Source organism: Lepidothrix coronata, unplaced genomic scaffold (genome assembly GCF_001604755.1).
Source record: "Lepidothrix coronata isolate B3197 unplaced genomic scaffold, Lepidothrix_coronata-1.0 Scaffold36, whole genome shotgun sequence".
Taxonomy (NCBI): domain Eukaryota; kingdom Metazoa; phylum Chordata; class Aves; order Passeriformes; family Pipridae; genus Lepidothrix; species Lepidothrix coronata.
The window spans coordinates 1,218,941-1,238,131 of record NW_016690216.1 but is presented as its reverse complement, the minus strand read 5'-3'; the positions used below and the strand labels follow the sequence as shown (position 1 = coordinate 1,238,131).

The 19,191-nt window shown below is 40.4% G+C and overlaps 1 protein-coding gene across 1 annotated transcript in view; it reads left to right on the top strand.

Annotated features, from left to right (window-relative positions):
* Positions 1 to 1,779: 1,779 nt before the first annotated feature.
* CPA6 (carboxypeptidase A6) overlaps positions 1,780 to 19,191 on the top strand; it is an 80,744-nt gene continuing 63,332 nt past the window's right edge. Inside the window, exon 1 of the mRNA XM_017812388.1 lies at positions 1,780 to 1,865. Coding sequence (XP_017667877.1) covers positions 1,780 to 1,865 — 86 coding nt within the window. The remainder of the gene's footprint in view (positions 1,866 to 19,191) is intronic.

Genomic DNA, 19,191 nt, shown 5'->3' with positions numbered 1-19,191 from the left:
AGAGCCAGGTTTTTATCTCAAAAGCAAATATCTTAGGATAATAGAGAAACTCACATTTTTCAAACATTTAAATAAATTGGTGTATTATCTGATACACTTCAGGTGTAGCAAGAATACATAGTAAGTAAAGTAAATGTGTGAAATAAAGCAGTGTGGTTTGCTTCAATATCATACTCATGCCCTTCACAAGTCAGTTACTTGACTTCCTGATAGCTAACTTTCCCTTTGAAGTGGCTTCTGAACATAGAGGAGAACTTCTATTAAATAGGTGTTTGTAAAGCTGAAGTTACATTTATTACAAGACTGAAGACTCATAGAAAAGGTTTTGGGGGTTGTCTGTAGTAAATGCAAAGTGTTTTCAACAAGAGATGTACAGCATATAAGCACACACAAATTCCCCTCTGCATATCCTCACCAGAAATTAACTTGAGATTTTAAGCAGGCTATGTAATGGGGGACGGGAAGCTCAAGGGAGAGAATACCAGTAACCAAACAGAAGGGAATAATCCTGCCCTGGACAAAGTCTTTTCCACCTCCAGACTCTATGACACAACTAGTGTCAGATTTGGTGCCAGTATGAAAAAGAGACAAAGGAAAATGCTTGTTTGCCTTTCAGCCAGAGAATATGAAGTGTGTGTGGTTTAATACAGTCCTTTTTCAAAAGGCTCCCTGTGTCTCTGAAACATTAACAGGGATTTACAGTAGTTCTCACACATGTTCAAATGTCAGCTAGTTTTATTTGTCTACAGCCCACTCATTCATTTTGCTTTCAGAGAGGCTGAGAATCAGTTGAGCTTGAAACACTTTTTCGTTCTTTTTAGTAAATTCAATATAAAAGTATCAAAGGGGCTATCAATTTATTCCATATTGGCATAATATTTTACCTACATTTTCTTTAACAAGTCCTCCACATATTTGCTATAAACTACAATTATTTGCAGCAAAATTCTTCCCATTCTTCTTGCTATCCCCAGTGCTCCATTGACTTATCTTTATGTGGATCTTTGACCCTCACCAGCGTGGAAAAGAAGATGTAAACCCCCAGTTTTGAAAAGATGTTGTGGTTTTATTTTATCCTATTGTATCAGCCTCTCTTCCCTTCCCACTACTCATATCCAAGATTTTTGGCCACATTGATAACATGAAATCCCACTTTCTCCTGGTTTCTTCTCCTAATGGACTCTCCACCGCTTTTTGTTTTATGGAAGTGTATTTCTGCCTTCTCATCAGCCTCAGCTATTTTGCCCAGCCAGGGAAATCTCGCCGATAATCCCCCGATGCCACTGACCGCGCGTTAAGCGACCCTTGGCCGGCTGCTTCGCCGCAGCACCTGCAGTCGAAGCCCTCCCCGCCGCGCCCCTCGTCCCTCCAGCCCCGAAGGAGCCGCCGTGCCCGCGGGGGGCTGCTCGCCGCCGCCCGGCCCCTGCCAGCCCCCGGGCTCCCCGCGGGGCAGGGCGGCGGCGGGGCCGCGCACCCCCCGCATCCCCAGCCCTCCCAGCCGGGCGCCTCCCCGCCCAGTCCCGTCCCCGTCCCGTCCCCGTGCCCAGGCGCGGCGGGGCTGCAGGCGACGCCCGTCCTCCCACGACTTTTCCCCCTCGCCGCCGGCGACCAGCAACACCTCTGAGCGCTCCGCTCCTCCCGGCCCCCGCCCGGGCTTTGTGTGCACGGCAGCAGCCGCCACCTGGGGCGGGCGCGGCGGCGGTGGCCGTGCCGGCGGTGGCTGTGCCGGCGGTGGCTGTGCCTGTGCCCGCGGTGGCGGTGCCGGCGCGGCCCCGCACGATGCCGCTCCGCGGGCTCCTGCCCCTTTGTCTGCTCTGCCTCCAGGCTGCGCTGCCGCTCCGCGGCCACCGCGGCCGCTACGCCGGGTAAGTCCGCCCGCCGCCCGCTCCTCCCGCGGGGCATCACCGCGACCGCGCACCCTCCGCTCCGCCGGCGAGAAGCGGTCGGTGTGTCCGCGCGTTCGGGCGTCCCTTCCCGCTGCCGACCTGGTCGTGTGCTTTGCTGGCACTTGTAGCGTGTAGTTCTTGCTAGAGATCCTGAGAGTCTCTGCTGGCAATACGAAGGATGCTACACTAGGGGGAAAAGAAAAAAGTTTTAGTGTCCTCGTGGAAAAAGAAATTGCGCTTATACGAGGGGAGGGGAAGTGGAAAAAGTTTTAGAGGCTTCACTGTGCTCTGAAGTGAATGAAGGTTTATATTTTCCTTTAGGGGACAATTTTACTGAAACTTAAAATTGTTTTTTAAAAAGTTGAACAATGTGCAGGCGTATTACTGAATGCATAAAAAGCTCAAGCAATAAGGGAACTCGATTAACTTTACTGTAAGCAAGTGAAGACTAAGACTTTAATTTAAACTAGGCTTTTTCCTTTTTTTGTTTTGATTTGAAGTTCAATTTTGTGTTAGAAAGAGAAAGTTTGAACTAAGTAGTAGTAAAAGGCGACTTGTGGTATCATTGGTAGGCTGCGCCTCCAAAGTGTATGTTCTTTACCCGGTTTAAAGACTCTGTTTTTAGAAAGTATTTAATGTAAAAAGTTTATGATGCAAATGAAAATGCAGTCAAATATAGGAGCATTAAAAGCCAGTGGCGTCTGTTCACATACAGCATAAAATTCTTTCCAACTGACCAGCAAATTCCTCAGAATAAGCATACTTCTTTTTGGTAGTAGGATGATGTATTATTCTTCTTAATTTATAAAGTAGCCAAGCCAGGCGTAGAAATTCCCCTACTAAAATGAAGTTTAAAAAAAACCCACCCTGCCCTAAGCTTCAAGGATTTGGTAATGTGATATGAAGCCATTCACCCCTGGGTCACTATTAGTGATAGAAAGTAGTTAAACAATTGACAGCTGTTTCTCCATCTCTGTTCAGTTCCTCAGGTTCTGGTATCTGCCTGCACTGCGAAATCTAACAGGCCACAGCAGTCAGGAGCCCTCCTGACAGTGCTGGAAAGGAGTAGGACAGAAAACTAAACTGTTCTTTAAAGTCAGGGTGCTGCTGTAACTTTTTCTGTAGCAGCACTGCTCTGTCTGTGTGGAGCCCATAGCACTGGGCTGGTCTCGTACACATTTTTTTTAAATTCAAGGTTGCATTCAATTCATTTCCAGGTGGCATTGAGATCAATAACACATTCTCAGTGCTGGTACTTAACTTTTTCTGAATATTAATTACATGAGTTATCTACTAATTGATGTATGAGATATCAAAAACCACATTTTAATATCTTTTAGGTTTAGGTGAGATGGCCAGTGATAAGCAAGTTGGTTCAAATAGAAAAAGATGCATGAAGATTCAGATATTGTACCTGTGCTTGTCTGTGTGACTCACTAATTTTGTTTAAAGTTTTAAAAATTATTTTCTTGTTTAAACATTTCATGTTCCTGAGGTGACATGTGAAAGACCCACCCAAACTCTCCCTTGTTGATTCCTGTTTTAAAGCTTCCACATAGACACTAGTTTAAAAAAATGAGGTTTCTCATCAGCTTCCAGAATTTGGGCAAGCACAACAAAAATCACCACTCAAAAAAAAAGGCTAGAGTTTATTATAAAATCTCTTGGCCAATAGGCAATTGTAGTAGGGGGCCAAAATACATTTACAAGCCTTGCTGAAAATGTGGGCAATATTTGAAACAGAAACCAGAATGTGTACTACATGTGTAACACAAACTGGAAAAACAGCCTAATATTTTTCTCACTCTACTAATATTTTCCATTTCTACTATCCTGGCATTATTCATGTCAATAAAAGATGATGGAAAATTAGTTTGAAATGGGATGAAGGTTTCTTCAGAATTATGAATGTATCTTGTCCATCTGTCATCAGCCCAGTGTCCTGAGCGGGGTCTTTTAATTTCTTCTGTGTGTGCCACTGATTAGAAACAGTTGAGCAAGTATTGCCGTTACCACTGAACCTGGCCGTCACTTAAAGGAAAAAAATGTTGGTAGGGTTTTTTTTTTTGAGAAAGCCAGTTGGGAGGTGAATAGTTTTGTAATGTTCACCATTAAAAAGGGTGTCCCAACAAACTGACTTCATTGTGTGCTAAGAAATAGCTGTGAATTCTAGTCATTTCTATCATGTCAGAAGCTGCACCATATAGGGGAAAGGCATAAATATAATTAAGGCAAAAGGATGAGAGAAAAAAAAGAAAAAAAAGAAAGGCAATGGAAAACTTTTCTCATAAACTCAGGCCATCACTATGAGGCACAGTGCAATTGTAGCTCTTTAGCTGAGTACTCAGACCTTAATTAATTGATATTGCACATGTGTCTCCAGACGGTGTTCAGAGCAGGCCAGGTATGCCATATGGACATATCTTTAAGGAAATGTGTTCCAGATACCTTTGGGAAGTCAGCAAATAGTTGGGAAGCCTCAGCAAAGACGAAGCAGCTCTCATGCCCACCGAGGTCTTGCAAAGACTGGGGGCAGTTGTATTTGCCTTCTTCTGCCTCACACAGCATGCAGTTCAACCTACTTCTGTGCTCTTGTGCCTGAAGGAACTCAAGAGGAGCTGTCTAAAAGACACTGCTAATCAGCTACCCAACAGCAAACTGAAAACTATACTCACATACACACATTTTTCCTTCTCGCATTTGCATGCTCTGTCCAAAGGTTCCAAGGGAGGTAGGCAAGAGGGAGACACACACATATCAAGGTCTGGACAGAGTATATGTGGTATATTCAAGAGGATTTTTCAGGAGGCCATTACCAGAAGTTCAAGTAGAGGAAACAAGGATAACCAAATGTATGGGAACAGTTTAAGTGCCTGAAATAACCAAGTAAGCTAGGACTCTTTGGTCCCCAATAGAAACAATTTAGGGCCTAACAGATGCCTACAAACTTTGAGTAACATGGACCTATTGGATAGACATCAGTTGTTCACTGTTTCTTCGAGTTACAAGAAGCAGGAGACATAAAAGGCATCTAATAGGAACCAGACTGAGACCTGTGGAAATCCTTGCTGAAGGATGTGAAATGTTTACAAGGATTCAGTGGGGCTTGACAGATCCGTGGAATGACAAGTTGCTAGATAAGCTACTGAAATAACATTTATCCCAGATCACTGCATTGAAAGTAACTGTATGTTGGGAGGCTACTTTTGCCTCACCCTTTGGCCTTATTGTTACTCTTCCTTGGGTAGTTGACTATTGACAGTTTGTTTACAGAGTAGGGTGCTGCTGGAGCAGATGGAGTTTGAGGATTTTTTTTACCAAATGCAGCAATCTTCCTACTCTTAGGAGTCCTATGAAGAAGGAGATGGCATCCCATTAGCAGGTCAAGATTCTTTGAACGTCACTACTATGATGTTTTTACTTCAGCTCATCTACCTCTGCCAGTAGATGGTGGCTTGGCATGTTCCTTCCAATTTTTGTCCTTCCAAAACCTTTTCATCTCACCTTTTCTCTCACCTGTAAATAACCAAGAGCAGGCAGAGGTTGAAAAAATGTGTCCAGTCCTTCTCTAAGGGTTTTGATCCAGGATTTGGAGTCTTTTTAAATATTGGATCACAGTGATAACTCCCACTAAATGTTATTCTTTTGTGGGTTGCAGTACTGCAGATAAGTATCATTTCTCTTGGTCAGATGAAGGCTATAGTACATGCTTACATTATTGGGTAACAACTACATAAAATAATCTGCAAGTGATGTGAAGGTGGATAGCAAGGAAACAGTAAAGAAATGTTTTGTAATCCAAGATATAATGTGCTGTAGCTACTGGGACATTACATCCTGAAAATTGCATAAACCAACTGTTCATGTAGATAAGGACAGACATCAAATATGAGAGCATTCAGCAAATTTCAGGTATTTTAATGCCCATTAATACCCCTACATGCCATAACTGATCCCACAGTACCTTACACACAATGGCTGGCAATTGTTCTGTCTCATGGAAAAAACACATGGGAGTGTGACGAAAATGAGTTGTTGAGGGAACTGAGAAGTGGAAAGGAACTCCTTCTGTGCTATTCCCTCTGCAGATTTTTTCCAAATGTTTCAATCGGGGACTGAAAGCTCTGCTGTGTAAAAAACATTCTTCCTCCCTGCTGCTCAGCTCTCCTTCCCCACCCCCAAGTCAAAGTAAGATGTCATGCACAAACTAGCAAAAAAGCATTTGGAGAGCACACTACCATAATGAGATGGAAGGTAATCATATTCATTCAGATGAAAACCACCCTTAGTGCTTCCCTGAATGGTGTCAAGGAGCTTCTCAAATGTGAAAAGCTGTGAGCTCTCTAGCACAAACAATATTAAGTATCCTTTTATTTAAATAACCAATAATTCTATAATCAAAGCACCCCTGCTTCCTAAAAAGAGCATAGATCAGTGAAATCCACAACAGCTCTGGGACCCCTATACCTATTCTTGAACCAACACCAAGCTCTACTTATGTGCTTTCTCATCATCTGATATTCCCCCTGCACAATAACATTTATGTTCTACAGCAAAAAAATACTGCCAGGTTTTGATTCTTTTTCTCCTCTATGTCCAAGCATGATAAATTTACTTTTTAAAGCTTGTCTGCCTTCTCATTATAAATGAGAAATATGAAGTGTTTCAGTTGTTCTTTCTTTCCCTCTTTTATTGTTTGGTTTTTTAATAATTGAAACAACAGTGCACATCCACATTACCCAGGTGAAGTGCATGCCAGGCAAAGAGGCTCCCAGTTTATTATTGCTCTGTCTAAATTGATCTGCAGGTTCATGTCACCATGTGAGCCTGATCCCTGTACTTGTTCAAATTGGGACCCCATTGGCTGGTGTTGCAGTTTCTGGCCTCTGGAGGTGGAAGAGATGGGCAAAAGTCACTGGGAGTAAAGGGCATGGGCAAAGCTTGCACCCATACTTAGGAGCTGTGAACTCCTAGGTTTCCTACATTATGTGCAACCTATGGTCTTCTAGTAAAAAATTATTCTTTTGGAAGTGTAAAACTAATTCCAGTACACACTCACTCTTTCCTCATTTTTAAAAGTATCTGTGTTACAAATGGGAATGTAGTGTTTTAGGAAAGAAAATTCATGTTCTGGCTTGATTTTGAATCCAACAACTATGTTCTGCAAAAACAGGATATGTCTAAGGTGTACTTAGAAAAAGATACTTCTAAAAAGAAAGAATTCACATATGAAATCTACCTAGACCCTCACTCTAAAGCATCCACTTTGAATACACCAGTTTCACTGTGTCATGAAAATAAGCAGGCAAAGAAATACAGTTTTTCCCAGAGCTTCTGGTACTAGTTGCAGGGAAGTCCAAAGCTCCCACTTCTACACTGTACTCACTTCCAGATGCTGCTGCTGTAAATTCACTCTCCCAGAGTCACTCACAGGCTTCTTAAAGTGAAGTTCTCGACTCTGAGTGTTTTGTACAGGATTTAACAAGCACTTAACAGAGGACAGACACTATATAAATTACGTACGTACTGATTTTTTTTTTTTATTTAAACAAATGGAATCTGAAATATGTGAGCAATTCACGTAAAAGTGGAACCTACTTGGAGTCCAGAAGGAAAATCATGGTTCCGGAAGGAGCCAATTTGAAAAAGGGAGGCTAAAAATCTGATTTTCTTGAATACATTGCTAATAGTTCGTAGGGAACCCTTAGTTTCATACACTGCATAGAACTGTATCATACAGTGCACAACAAACAGTATCCCAAGTCTCATCTCCTGAAACTCTAGTATCTATAAAATGTTATCCATATGTCTGAAACAGCCTTACATGGTCAAAATGCTACAGGAAACATTTACTGCTCTATCCAGTTGAAGGTGAGTGGCCATCATTAATCATTTCTCACTATCTCAGGAAGGTAAACTCTGTCATCTCTGTTTTGCAGAACTGCCCTTCACTTACATTTTCTCCTTAATTTTACTTCTGAATACATAACATAAAATGTACTTCCTCTTCTGCAGTAGAAAATGGTATTTAAGAGGGGACTGTGTACATAATATTAAGGCAAAAGTCAAGAAATAAACAGTTCTATTGATCATATATTGGGCATCTCTTCAGTTCTGTAAGCAAAACCTGCTGTGTGAGCATGCATATAGCAGTAAAAACTGAAAACACCAGTGTGGGTCATCAGTCAGTATTTTTACTGCTCAGGCAATATGATTTGTTTTGCTCTCAGGCTGTAGATAAGGAAAATTTTTCTGTAGTTGGATCCTCTACACAAAAATAAAAGTAAAAAATCCCATTAAGATAAACAGCATCATTACTGTCCCGTGCCCACCTACCTTACCTGTTATCAGTATTATTTTTCGTGCAGAAAACAACTTTCAGTGAAACCTGTACTCTCTGTTCTATCTACAATAATAAGCAGGTTTAGTTGCAAAATGAGAACCAATAACTACATTTACACATTAGACCCTCTCTGAAAACTCTGCTGTGGGCAAAACTCCTTGCAGAACTTAACAGGACTTTTGCTGGTCTCAGATTTGCAGGAACAGATCCACAGTCAGCAAACTTCTGGAGACATTTAAACCCAATCCGAATTCTGATTTAAAGGCTTTGTTCACGGGATTGAATACAGACTACAAAGCTGTGGTTCTGATTTGATGTTGGTGTACAGCAAAATATGCATGAATTTCAAGGGTGCTACTAGTTTGCACCTCAGTATATCAGATCAGAATCAGACCTTAAACAGACACTGATAGTAAGAAAAGCATCTGCGAAGAAAACTCTAAACCTGCATTTTGTGCAAGGCACCTGAGGGTAGGTGAGCCAAAGTACTCAGACCAACAAATGAATGGGGACAACATATTCCATTTTTCTAATATTCTGCACCTTGAACTTGCCAAATGAGAAGGAAGGGATGGGGGCTGGAATCTAGCAGTGGACAGGCAACACAAACCCTTTCTTTCTCCCTGTATCTGCTCTGTGCAGGCTGAATGCTCTGGAGAGCAAGGTTCTGCTGACCCTCCTCTTCCTCTGGGAAACAATGGGACTTAAAGTTTATGTTTATTTAAAGAGAAGCCACACCATAAATTTACCAGACAAAGCAATACACAGAACAGCATTTCCTAAGGAGATGTTCTAGATTGCCTAAATACAGCCATGGAAAAAACAGATGTATCTTACGAAATCAAACCAGTTCTTCTTTTCTTTATGTTCTGCAGCTCAGTTAAGTCTGCTCTCCAAGGAAGACTATCATAACTAGACTTTGAAAATCAGTTTGTAGGGGGTTTATTACAGTAAAGTTATTCTAAGAAAAACTTACTGGGTTTTACATCATACTGTATTTCAAATTTTCTGAAGAAAAATGATACTGCTAGCAGCACCTCATGGTTGACTTAGAAAGAAAAAAAGAAGCTCTTTTTAATTTAGATAAAAAATAAATTCTGGGTGTTCACAGACCAGAAAGCCAGTCATATCCTGGGCTGCATTAACAGAAGTATGGCCAGCAGGTCTAGGGAGGTGATTCTGCTTATCTGCTCTACTCTTGTGAGACTCCACCTAGAGTGGTCCAGTGCATCCAGCTCAGGGTCCCCAGCACAGGAAAGACATGGATCTGCTGGAGCGAGTCCAGAGGAGGGTCACAAAAGTGGTCAGAGGGCTGGAACATCTCTTCTGTGATGAAAGGCTGTGAGAGTTGGGATTGTTCAGCCTGGAGAAGACTCCAGTGAGACCTCATTGCTGCCTTTCAGTACTTTAAGGGGGCTTATAAGAGAAATGAGGACAAACCTTTTAGCGGGGCCTGTAACAATAGGACAAGAGGTAATGGTTTTAAACTAAAAGAGGGGAGATTTAGACTAGATGTATGAAAGAAACGTTTTACAATTAGGGTAGTGAAACATTGGTACAGCTCTTTTTGGCCAGGGCTCCATTCAACCTGACCTTGAAGGTTTTCAGGAATGGATCATCTACCACATCTCTGGGCAACCTGAAGTAGTGAAAGATGTCCCTGCAGAGGGGTTGGACTAGATGGACTAGACTTTAAAAGTCCCTTCCAACACAAACTATTCCAAAATACTTTAGCAGGCTTGATGGAAAACTGGTGCACTCTTTGATTTACTTCACCTTACTCCTAACAAGATCACCTCCAGATGCTGCTCTAAGGCTGCAGTGCAATCACACAGCCAAACCCCACTAACCCCTCTAAGGGCCACCTGCTGCCAGGGCAGTTGGTTGTGCTCCTGCTGTTCCAAATGTGCACCCTCTGCTCGGTGAGTGGCACTCCTATGCCTACAGCAAGCCAATTGCGGGAACACAGAGAGCAAAAGAAACATTTCTTCCTCCTTTTTTTCCCCCCTGGACTAACTGACAGCTTGTCAGGCTGTGATCTGACTGCTGCAGAGCCTGTGGGGTGTTTGTGTTGGCACAGGGAAGGGGCAGGAATGGCTGGTTTTTTAGTACCTGCCTGTATACCTGAAGCCTGTCAGTCTCCCTGTGCACATATGCACTGGAGACAGTTCTCTGAAACCAGTTAATTTCAGGTGTGTATTCCAAGGAGCACACCGTGCATTTATCTCGACAGAATTTGGCTTCTTGACCAGTCTCAGCTACCAGATTCCCCTCCCCTATGTCAAAGGAACAAGCACTAATGAGTGTTTCAGGCTCACAGAGGGAATAATAGCATGCAGACTATTTTCATTTTCAAATAATCAGCTTCCTGAAAGTGCAAAACCAAAGCAAAATTTAAGTGTGGTACTAGCCATCATAACCTGTGGTTTTTCGAAGCAACGGGATTTCACCATTCTTAATGTCTGAAGAAGCTCTAAGTCCTTCTTTATATAACAAACAAGATTATCTAAAGAAAAATTATATATTTATTAAATGTATTAAATAGGTTGGTGTTAGGCAAATAATAGCTATACATGTCAAGAAAACTGGGAAGATATTTAATTAAGTATGTTTTATTAAGATCTCTGCCTTTTTCATCGTGGTGCAGTTTCAGCTGGGAAATAAACCTTGGGCTCACTTGAACTGTATAACACAGGCAGCCAAGAACATGCTCTGCCCAAAATTTATGCCAAATAACAAGAGTCACCATGTAAGCACAGTGCCAAGCCTGGGCTGGTAAGTCAAGTGTCTCCGCAGAATGAGCTCGTGTCCTTGCTCAGTGTAAACACACCAGGTGGCACAAAGACAGCACAGCATGTTCTTATTCTACTTCATTATCAACAGGCCGGATCCCTGATCCATCTGGCTCTGGTAGTGACAATGCTAAAAAATGTATATGGAGATCATTAATAGAACATAAAGTCTGAGTAATTTCCTTTCTTTGTGAAAAATTAAATAGTTTCACCTTCAGTTTGTTCACTTGAGGTTCTTTTGTTTTGCTTTTACCAAAAGCAGCTTACTTTTGAGTCAAACATAGTCATGTTTTGATGTAGCCAGAAAAAAGGCTTCAGAGGAAATCTAAGCATTTGAGTATAAAGGGTAAAAGCTTTTATATTCACTATCCAGAAGCATTAAAATAATTACTCATGTATTTTTTGGGGCCTAGACTAGAATGTTAACTGCAGTGAAATATGTAATTATGCAGGTTTTGATCCCTACTGTAAGTATTCTGTTCGACACTAAGTTGTCCTGAGAGAGAGTGGTTCTCCCTCCAAAGTGGCTGCGAGGAGTGAGAAACTCAGGAACCAAAGGCTTCTCTGCTCAGACCACATCTTGCGAGGAACCCTGTCTGCTTGGCATAGGCTATGCAGTGTCTGAGCACATTTGGTGTATCATATCTCTCAGAGGCCCCAGGGAAAGGAACATTAACTCGTCATAGAATCACAGAACCACAGAATTGTTTAGGTTGGAAAAGACCCTTAAAATCATTGAGTCCAACTGTTAGCCTACACTGCAGAGTCCACCACTAAACCATGTTCCTAAGCACCACACCTACATGTCTTTTAAATACCTCCAGGGATGGTGACTCAACCAATTCCCTGAGAAGCCTATTCCAATGCTTGACAACCCGTTCAGCAAAGAAATTTTCCCATCATCCTCTCTCAGACAGATACATGACAAAGACATTGACCTTGTCTTGCCAGACAGTTCTGGGCCAGCATGGAGACATAAATGTGGATATTTTAAGCTCAAATGGGGTGAGTGAGGACTCAGGGCCTTCAGCCTTTCCTCCTATCTACAGCATATGTTGTTTGTCGCATGAAGTAATTGTATCTTTCAAGGCCTTGCATCTAGCTTCACCTGCAAAAACATCTATATCAAATTAGGAAATAGATGTCCAATGAGTGACTGAGCAGGTCAGAAGCAAGCTAGCAGTTGTCACAGACCTGGAGATTACAGAACCATCAATGCACCCCCATTAGCGTGCACTCCCTCTATGTATGCTTGGTCCTTAGCTGGTGGCTGGCATGGAACCCACCAGTGTGTTATTTTTCCTATGTCCATCCCTCTTTCCTTGGACCTATCATCTCTTCTCCATAAGATAAGTGGTGGATTTTTGACTATATGGTGAGTGATGGACAAAAAGGCACCCCAAAAGTCTGTTAGTCTGCACAGGCTGCCTCTGCTAACCAAGGTGAAGGACAATTTGTAATCATTAGCATGTATCACCCACAAACAAATGGGAACACAGTTTAAAACGATAGAAAGGTTAATTAGTTTAAGCCTCTGGGAGACCATGGAAAAGTGAAGTCAAGTCGGTTTCCTACTTGATAAGCAGTCAGTATGAATTAGTGATCAAGATGAGTTAACCTTATATCTGTTTTGTGTGATGGGCAATCTTTTCAAATCCTGTAAAAGCCCCATGGAGGAATGGTGGGTGAAGGGCTTCATGGATCTTTTGCTTCTGCTGAATGAAATTGCAAGTGTGAGGGGAAAACCCACAGATTTTACCTTGTCAGATGAGATTAATCCTATTAATTTGCAGACGGCGAGACATTTCCATGAAACAGTTTAGGGTACAGAATTGTAGAGAACAAGGCATCCACACTGTGCTATGTGATATCTAATCTTTCTGCTTTGTTTGTCTTTAATCCAGTGACCATTATCTCTGTTGAAAAAGATACATGTAAGCTTTTATGTATAGCAGCTACACTGGGGGTGGTCTTTGAATTAGAAGGCATGTGGTTGCAGAGCCTGAAGCAAGTCACGCTACTGCAGGCTGTGCTGTTATACTGGGAAAAAAGAAGCAAACAAGACAAAAAACATTCTCCCGGATGGTTGAAGAGGACAGGTCTATGAGAACTAGGAGGCCTGAGGAAAGAGGTTTCTGATATTCAGGTGTATTTACTGTGAAGTGACATTGGCTGAGGGAAGAGACGTACATTTTAAGTGTTTAAATGTTTAATTCTACAAGTACTGGATCTACGTGATTTCAGTTATCTTATTAGAGCTAATGAAATACAGTCTTAATGGAGTAGCTAATAGCTGGCCAACAAAAATGCATAATAATAATAATTCTGCTAAAACATAAAATAGAACAACAACAAAAAAAAGATTTTATGCAGGGATCTAACTGGGAGGACCAGTTTCAGAGCAGGCAATGGAAAAGTAATTCTTAGGGTGTATTTAGCAACCAAAGTCCCTCTACCCCTCTGGAAAACATTACTTTTTGCTGGAGGAAAAAAATAAGACAAACTTCAAGCAAACAAATTAGGAATTTTTAAATTAGTTGTTGTATAAAGAACATTGCTTCTTACAAGAATGAATAAATAAATGGGTGAATTTAAGGGGAGGTTTTTTTAAGTTATAAAATTGCACACAGAGTATTTATTTTTAAACTACACGGCTATAAAACACCAGATGTTGTACAATGAAGTAATCTCAGAACAAAACTGGAATCTGTTGTCTATGAGGAACACGCAGATGCTCGCTTTTAGCAGTGACATCTTGCTCATAAAACAAGGACAACCAAACACTCTTCACCACATTCAAGACTTGTGTCCCCACTGTGTGTAGGGTTTTGTTGTTTTAAGGTTAATTATTACTCATGTGAAACAAGGAAGGGAGGGTTTTAAATTACAGTTTATGAAGAAGGAAGTAAGATCTGTCTTATCTTATGGTGGGGATTAACTGAAGGAAGTGTTGCCTCTTGGTGTTGCAGCAAAAGCCAAAGAGGCCTTTGCTGTTTTGGCCACACATTGTGCTGATGTATGGCTTATGTCTCTCCTCTTTATTTTACAAAAGCAAAAATGGAAGTACAACAAAAAGATGTATTTTTCGTTTGAGATGGAAAAAACAAAATTCTGATATAAAAGCAAAGTACTACCTCATACACTGTGCTGCTTCTTGCATAATAAAACTTTTTGGCAGCTTGTTCTTAGTCATGGAGCATGCCAACTCCATTTTCCATGAAACTTTATGTAATGATGGCTAATCACAAAAAGAGTATAACAAGAAAGAAGCTGCAGAAATATGGAGCCAACAATTTAATGGTTTTGTAAAGCTCTAAATTTGTGTGATATTAATTCATACAGCATGTCAAGTGTAGCTCAGAGTGCACATATTTTGCCCATCACGGCTTTATAGACTGAAATAATTGCAAATGGAAATTAGTTCATCTTATTAATTTATTCCAGTATACAATATAATAAAGACAATTTAAATTGTAAGTGTGTAAAAGCAAATACTGTAATTTTATCTGAATTTTTAAAAATAATGTAACATCAAAAATAAACTCAACTTTGTATCTGGGTTCTGATTATAGCATTTAGTGGAATGTCCTGTTGCTGCTAATTTCCAGAAAAAAACTTCCTTTTATAATTCTGATAAATCTCATTCCTTCAGGCAAATCAAAGCAGCTGTCCTCTTCTAGAACAAAATGTAGTGCGAGGCTGAAGTTCAGTATTGTTCGCAGGTTTCAAAATTTGTGCACTCAAGATAGCATAAGATAATGCAAACATTATATATTTCTTCATCTGAAATTTCATCTCCCTCTTCTAGGTCATTTTGGTCAAATTGAGCTCCATCCTACTTATCTGCCAAAAACTCAGCAAAATTAAATAGACCAACCAAATCTTTACCTTCTCTAGCACAGCATTTTACCTTTAGATGGGGAGTAAGCACATTAGAGGCTCTGTCTCATAAAATCACTGGGTGCTAGAGCAGCAGAAGCAGATTTCTAGCAAAAATGCTGCCTGGGGGACGTTTCTTGGCAAGCAACAGCTCCCTGGTGGAAATAGCTTTTGGCATCAAAAGTTGTTTCACAGAAGGCCTGCATACACAGTTTCTCAGTTGTCTTTTTCAAAGGACCTTTCCTTTTGCTGGCTGTGCAGGTGCTGAGCTGAGATTACAGCCTGCTGTGTAAAATCCTGACCCTTTTCCTCATACCTGCCTCTCAGTTCTCACATCCTTTCTACTTCATTGTCCTCATGTCTCATCGTAAACAGCCTGCAGAACTGTTCTGGGTAGGCACTGAGGCATTTTATTACCTGCTGGGTCAGCAGATAATTTCAGATTTTTGTTGTTGTGTGACTGCATTATAATCAGGCAAGAGCAGTTTCAGCTCTAAAACAGGTCTTTTGAACAGTGGGCCCAGCCAGTATGATAAATAACAGTCTTACACAGGTGAAAATAATCTTAATTTTTTTTATTATTATTAATGTTTTCAATTTAGAGATTTGTTTTCAGTTGGGCAGAGGGCAAGAAATGCTGATGAGATGATTTGTTTAAGGAGCTAGCAGCTCTCTTCAGCATTTCATTAATTTTTGCTAATTATTGTAGCAGGAAAAAAATCACACTTAGGAAATTTCCATGAAGTATCAACAGACAAAGCTCCATTTTGTAACATGTTGAGTTTATATGAGCAAGGCTGAGAAATAGCTTATACATGAGTACAAGGCTCTACTGACATACTCTGAACTTAGTATCTTGCTCTCCTGTTCTCCTGGATCCCTTTAGATTTTCTTGGTTTGTTTGGTTGGTTTTAGTAGTTCTCTGGGTGTGAGAGTTAGAAATAGGGACAAATAAAGAGGCGAGTAAGCAGGAGGTCATAAACAATAGCTCTAAGATATTATCTACCCTATTTGTTTCAGTTCAATGTAGTTCACATCCTGGATGAAGTTGGTAGCAATGTCCTTTTTCACTAAAAATTACAACTATGTTTTCACGCATTCACACAAATATGTGCATCAGCATTTCTGAAATGAGAAAGTCGTCCATAACCCTCGAAACCCGGTAAGTCAAAACAACGCAGAAAGGTAACTGTCTTTCATACAGAAAGTATGAGCAGCATGATGTCATTCAGTTAGGTAGACTAAACATTCTGTCTTTTCTAGATAAAAACTATAAAACCTTTAGAAACATTTACTGTATCAGGTATCCAATGAAAATTACAGTAATAAATCTGAGATGTATAAGAAACCATATTCCCAGGACAATTACAGAACGCCCTAGGCATTTACTGTCTGTGTGCTCTTAGGCAGAACATGTTTATACCATGTTTCATAAATCCAACTTCTGCAGCATGGAGTGGTTTATTCTAAGAGCACAGCAGTGAATTTTCTAAACAAAATGAATGACATTAAACCTCAAACGGCAAGTTTGGTATTTCAGTGACAAAGGCACAATAATACTTTGAGGAGATCTCTGCATTTGTGGTTTGTCTTAGTTTAGCAAACTATATTCCAAATGAATGTTTAACAAATAATCAGTGCGGTAATGCTTTTTAACAATCAAGTAATAAACAAATGTAATGGCATGTCTCAAGAAATCAGTTGTAAGTTGTTTTAACAGTGCATATAACATCTGTTTATTACCGCAGATGCCACATGGCTCCAGCTGGCACTAATGGGATTTGCTGTGTGTTGTCAGTGCACTGAGTCTTTCCGAGTAGTCCCTTCACCATCTTCAGTGGCTTCTCCCAGTAGAAGAGCCAAAATCATTATGTCACATTCAGCATGACTAGTCCAAGCCATAACTCAGTTGTAACCACACCTTGAACTTTGAAAACACAGTTACTGCTTTTCCATTTTAGAGTTTTGGGAGGGCAGCCAAGGCACTGCAAGGAAGTTTTGATGGAATTGCAACAATAAAATCAGAATTCAACCAAAAAATGAATGCCCCTTAATTTGAGGAAAAAGTGATTATGAGGCAAATAGGAGAGATTTCCCCAAGTTCCAGTTCAGAACATTAAGCCTTTTTTTTTTTTACAAGTGTAGAAGTAAAAAGTAATAACAGCTCTGGCTTTTTGGTTTAGCAGAGTTCCCAAAAAATAGATTACGTCTCTTTTCTTGGTAACATAAGGGACTCCCAAACACTAGTGCATTATTTCTGTGTTTGAAGAATATTTTCAAGTCAGACTTTTACTTCAAGCTTATGGCTTTGTTGTTCCTTTAGATAAAATGAATAACACTGCCACCTGATTTTCTGTATTTTTATTTATCTATTAAATTGCTGGGGGAAAACACAGACGTTGATTCAGGAACCTGAATAATAAAACAAGACATTTTCTCCAAAAATTACTAAATTCTCCAAAGTGAATGAAACTGTAAAGCATTTTAATTCATGTTGTGATTTGAATTTCCCGCCCTCACCCCACATTAAATACCTCACATCACAATACCTCACATTAAATTGGGAATGATTTATGGTGTCCTTTTGGCATATCAATCACAGGGCCCATAAGCAAAGAGTCAGTAAAGGAATCTTCCAGGCATGAGACATCTTGTTTTTTGGCAGCCTAAACAGGTTTTATATTGCCAGCTTTAAACTGGGCCTTTGAGTTTGCCACATGCTTTAACTGACGATGGGCTCTCTGGACTGCCATGTGTTCCTGGTTGTGATAGCTTTAACATTTAATATTTAGGTTTATTCCCCGCCCTTCTCTCTCTTCAGAGGATCTCCACACAGGCAAACCTTCACACTCAGCCCTAGTATTTAGGGCTTACAGCCTCTGCGTATGCATTCTGAATTGGAACTGGGACAAATTTACAGTACTACAAGAATTATGATCCCTCATCACCCAAAGTTCTACACTTATAGACATTCAAAAGAAACAATTAAAAGATTTCCCGTCTGTGCAAGACCATTAATGCACCCATCAACTGGTCGGAAACTTCTCAATCGCTTTCTTTAGTAAACTGAGTCTGACACCTAGTTTGGTATCTGGCTCTATTATCAGAAATCTTTTACTAGAGGAAGTCAGCTGTGAACTGTGTTTTTCTGTTATGAAAACGAGTCTAGAATTAACTGGTTATGTCATCTAAAACATCGACTGTAAATACTCCCATTTGTGTATATCTTCATGTAAGATGTTCTGCAAAGAAGCACCATACTGCTTTTAGAAGTAGATGGGAGCTGCTGTTAGGCAGAAAAAGAATCTTCATTATCTCCTGGATGTTAAACCCTAATAAAACATAAAATTCCTTAAAATCAGTAGTTTCCAAATTAAGTGAGATAGAAAATAGAGGAATTGAAATCGTTCATTCTTAGTCTATTCCATTTCTGTATAGGTTACAGCAATCTAGTACTCTTGTCCCTATATCTAACACTTGAGTCTATATACGACATACCTGCTCTGCTGGATGGTGTAGAGTTTTTGTATCATCAGGCCTTCTGGAGCTGTGAAACCAGTTATATTCATGCTGATGTTAATAATTCTTTTTTTTTCTTCTCAGATCATGCAATCAAAAATATCTGAAATATGGAAAATGAGTCTCCACTGTGAGCCTATACACTCAAAACCAGCAGATAAATAGCCTAATGCTTTTGTTCTCCTGTACTGAATATTTCTTAAACTTCTCTTAGACTCTGCACAAACTATTTGAATACTCAAAGTCAACAATGAGCGGGAAAGCAGAGAAGCATCAGACCAGAGGGTCAGAGTTGTCACTCCACTCTGGCTCTGCGTGCTATTTATCAGAGGTGCCACTGACTTCACCCGCAACCCAGACAATTATTAAGCACCAGTATGTTATGCTGAATGACAGTCAAGTGTTTTCATGCAAATGCCTTCTAACCAGCCTTTTCCCTCACTGCCTTCATCTTTTTCAGTGCCTTCCTTGTTCTTGTGATAATGGTGCTCCCAATTCTCTTTCAATTTAGTGCTCACATAGAAATTGATACTGCTATCAAATGTCAGACCAGCAATGGGCCACAGAACAGATTATCAGTCTTTTGTAATCTGATATAAAAAAACATGGTAGCGTGGTGTTACTAAGGATGCTAGTAAACTCATTTGAAAATCAATAAAATAGTTTCACTTAGGACACTGATATCAAAGGGAGCATAAATAAAAGGGCTTCTTCATCTTCCCTTGTTTTCACTGGGAACAGTAGTAGGACAAGGGAATTCAGCAGCTATGCT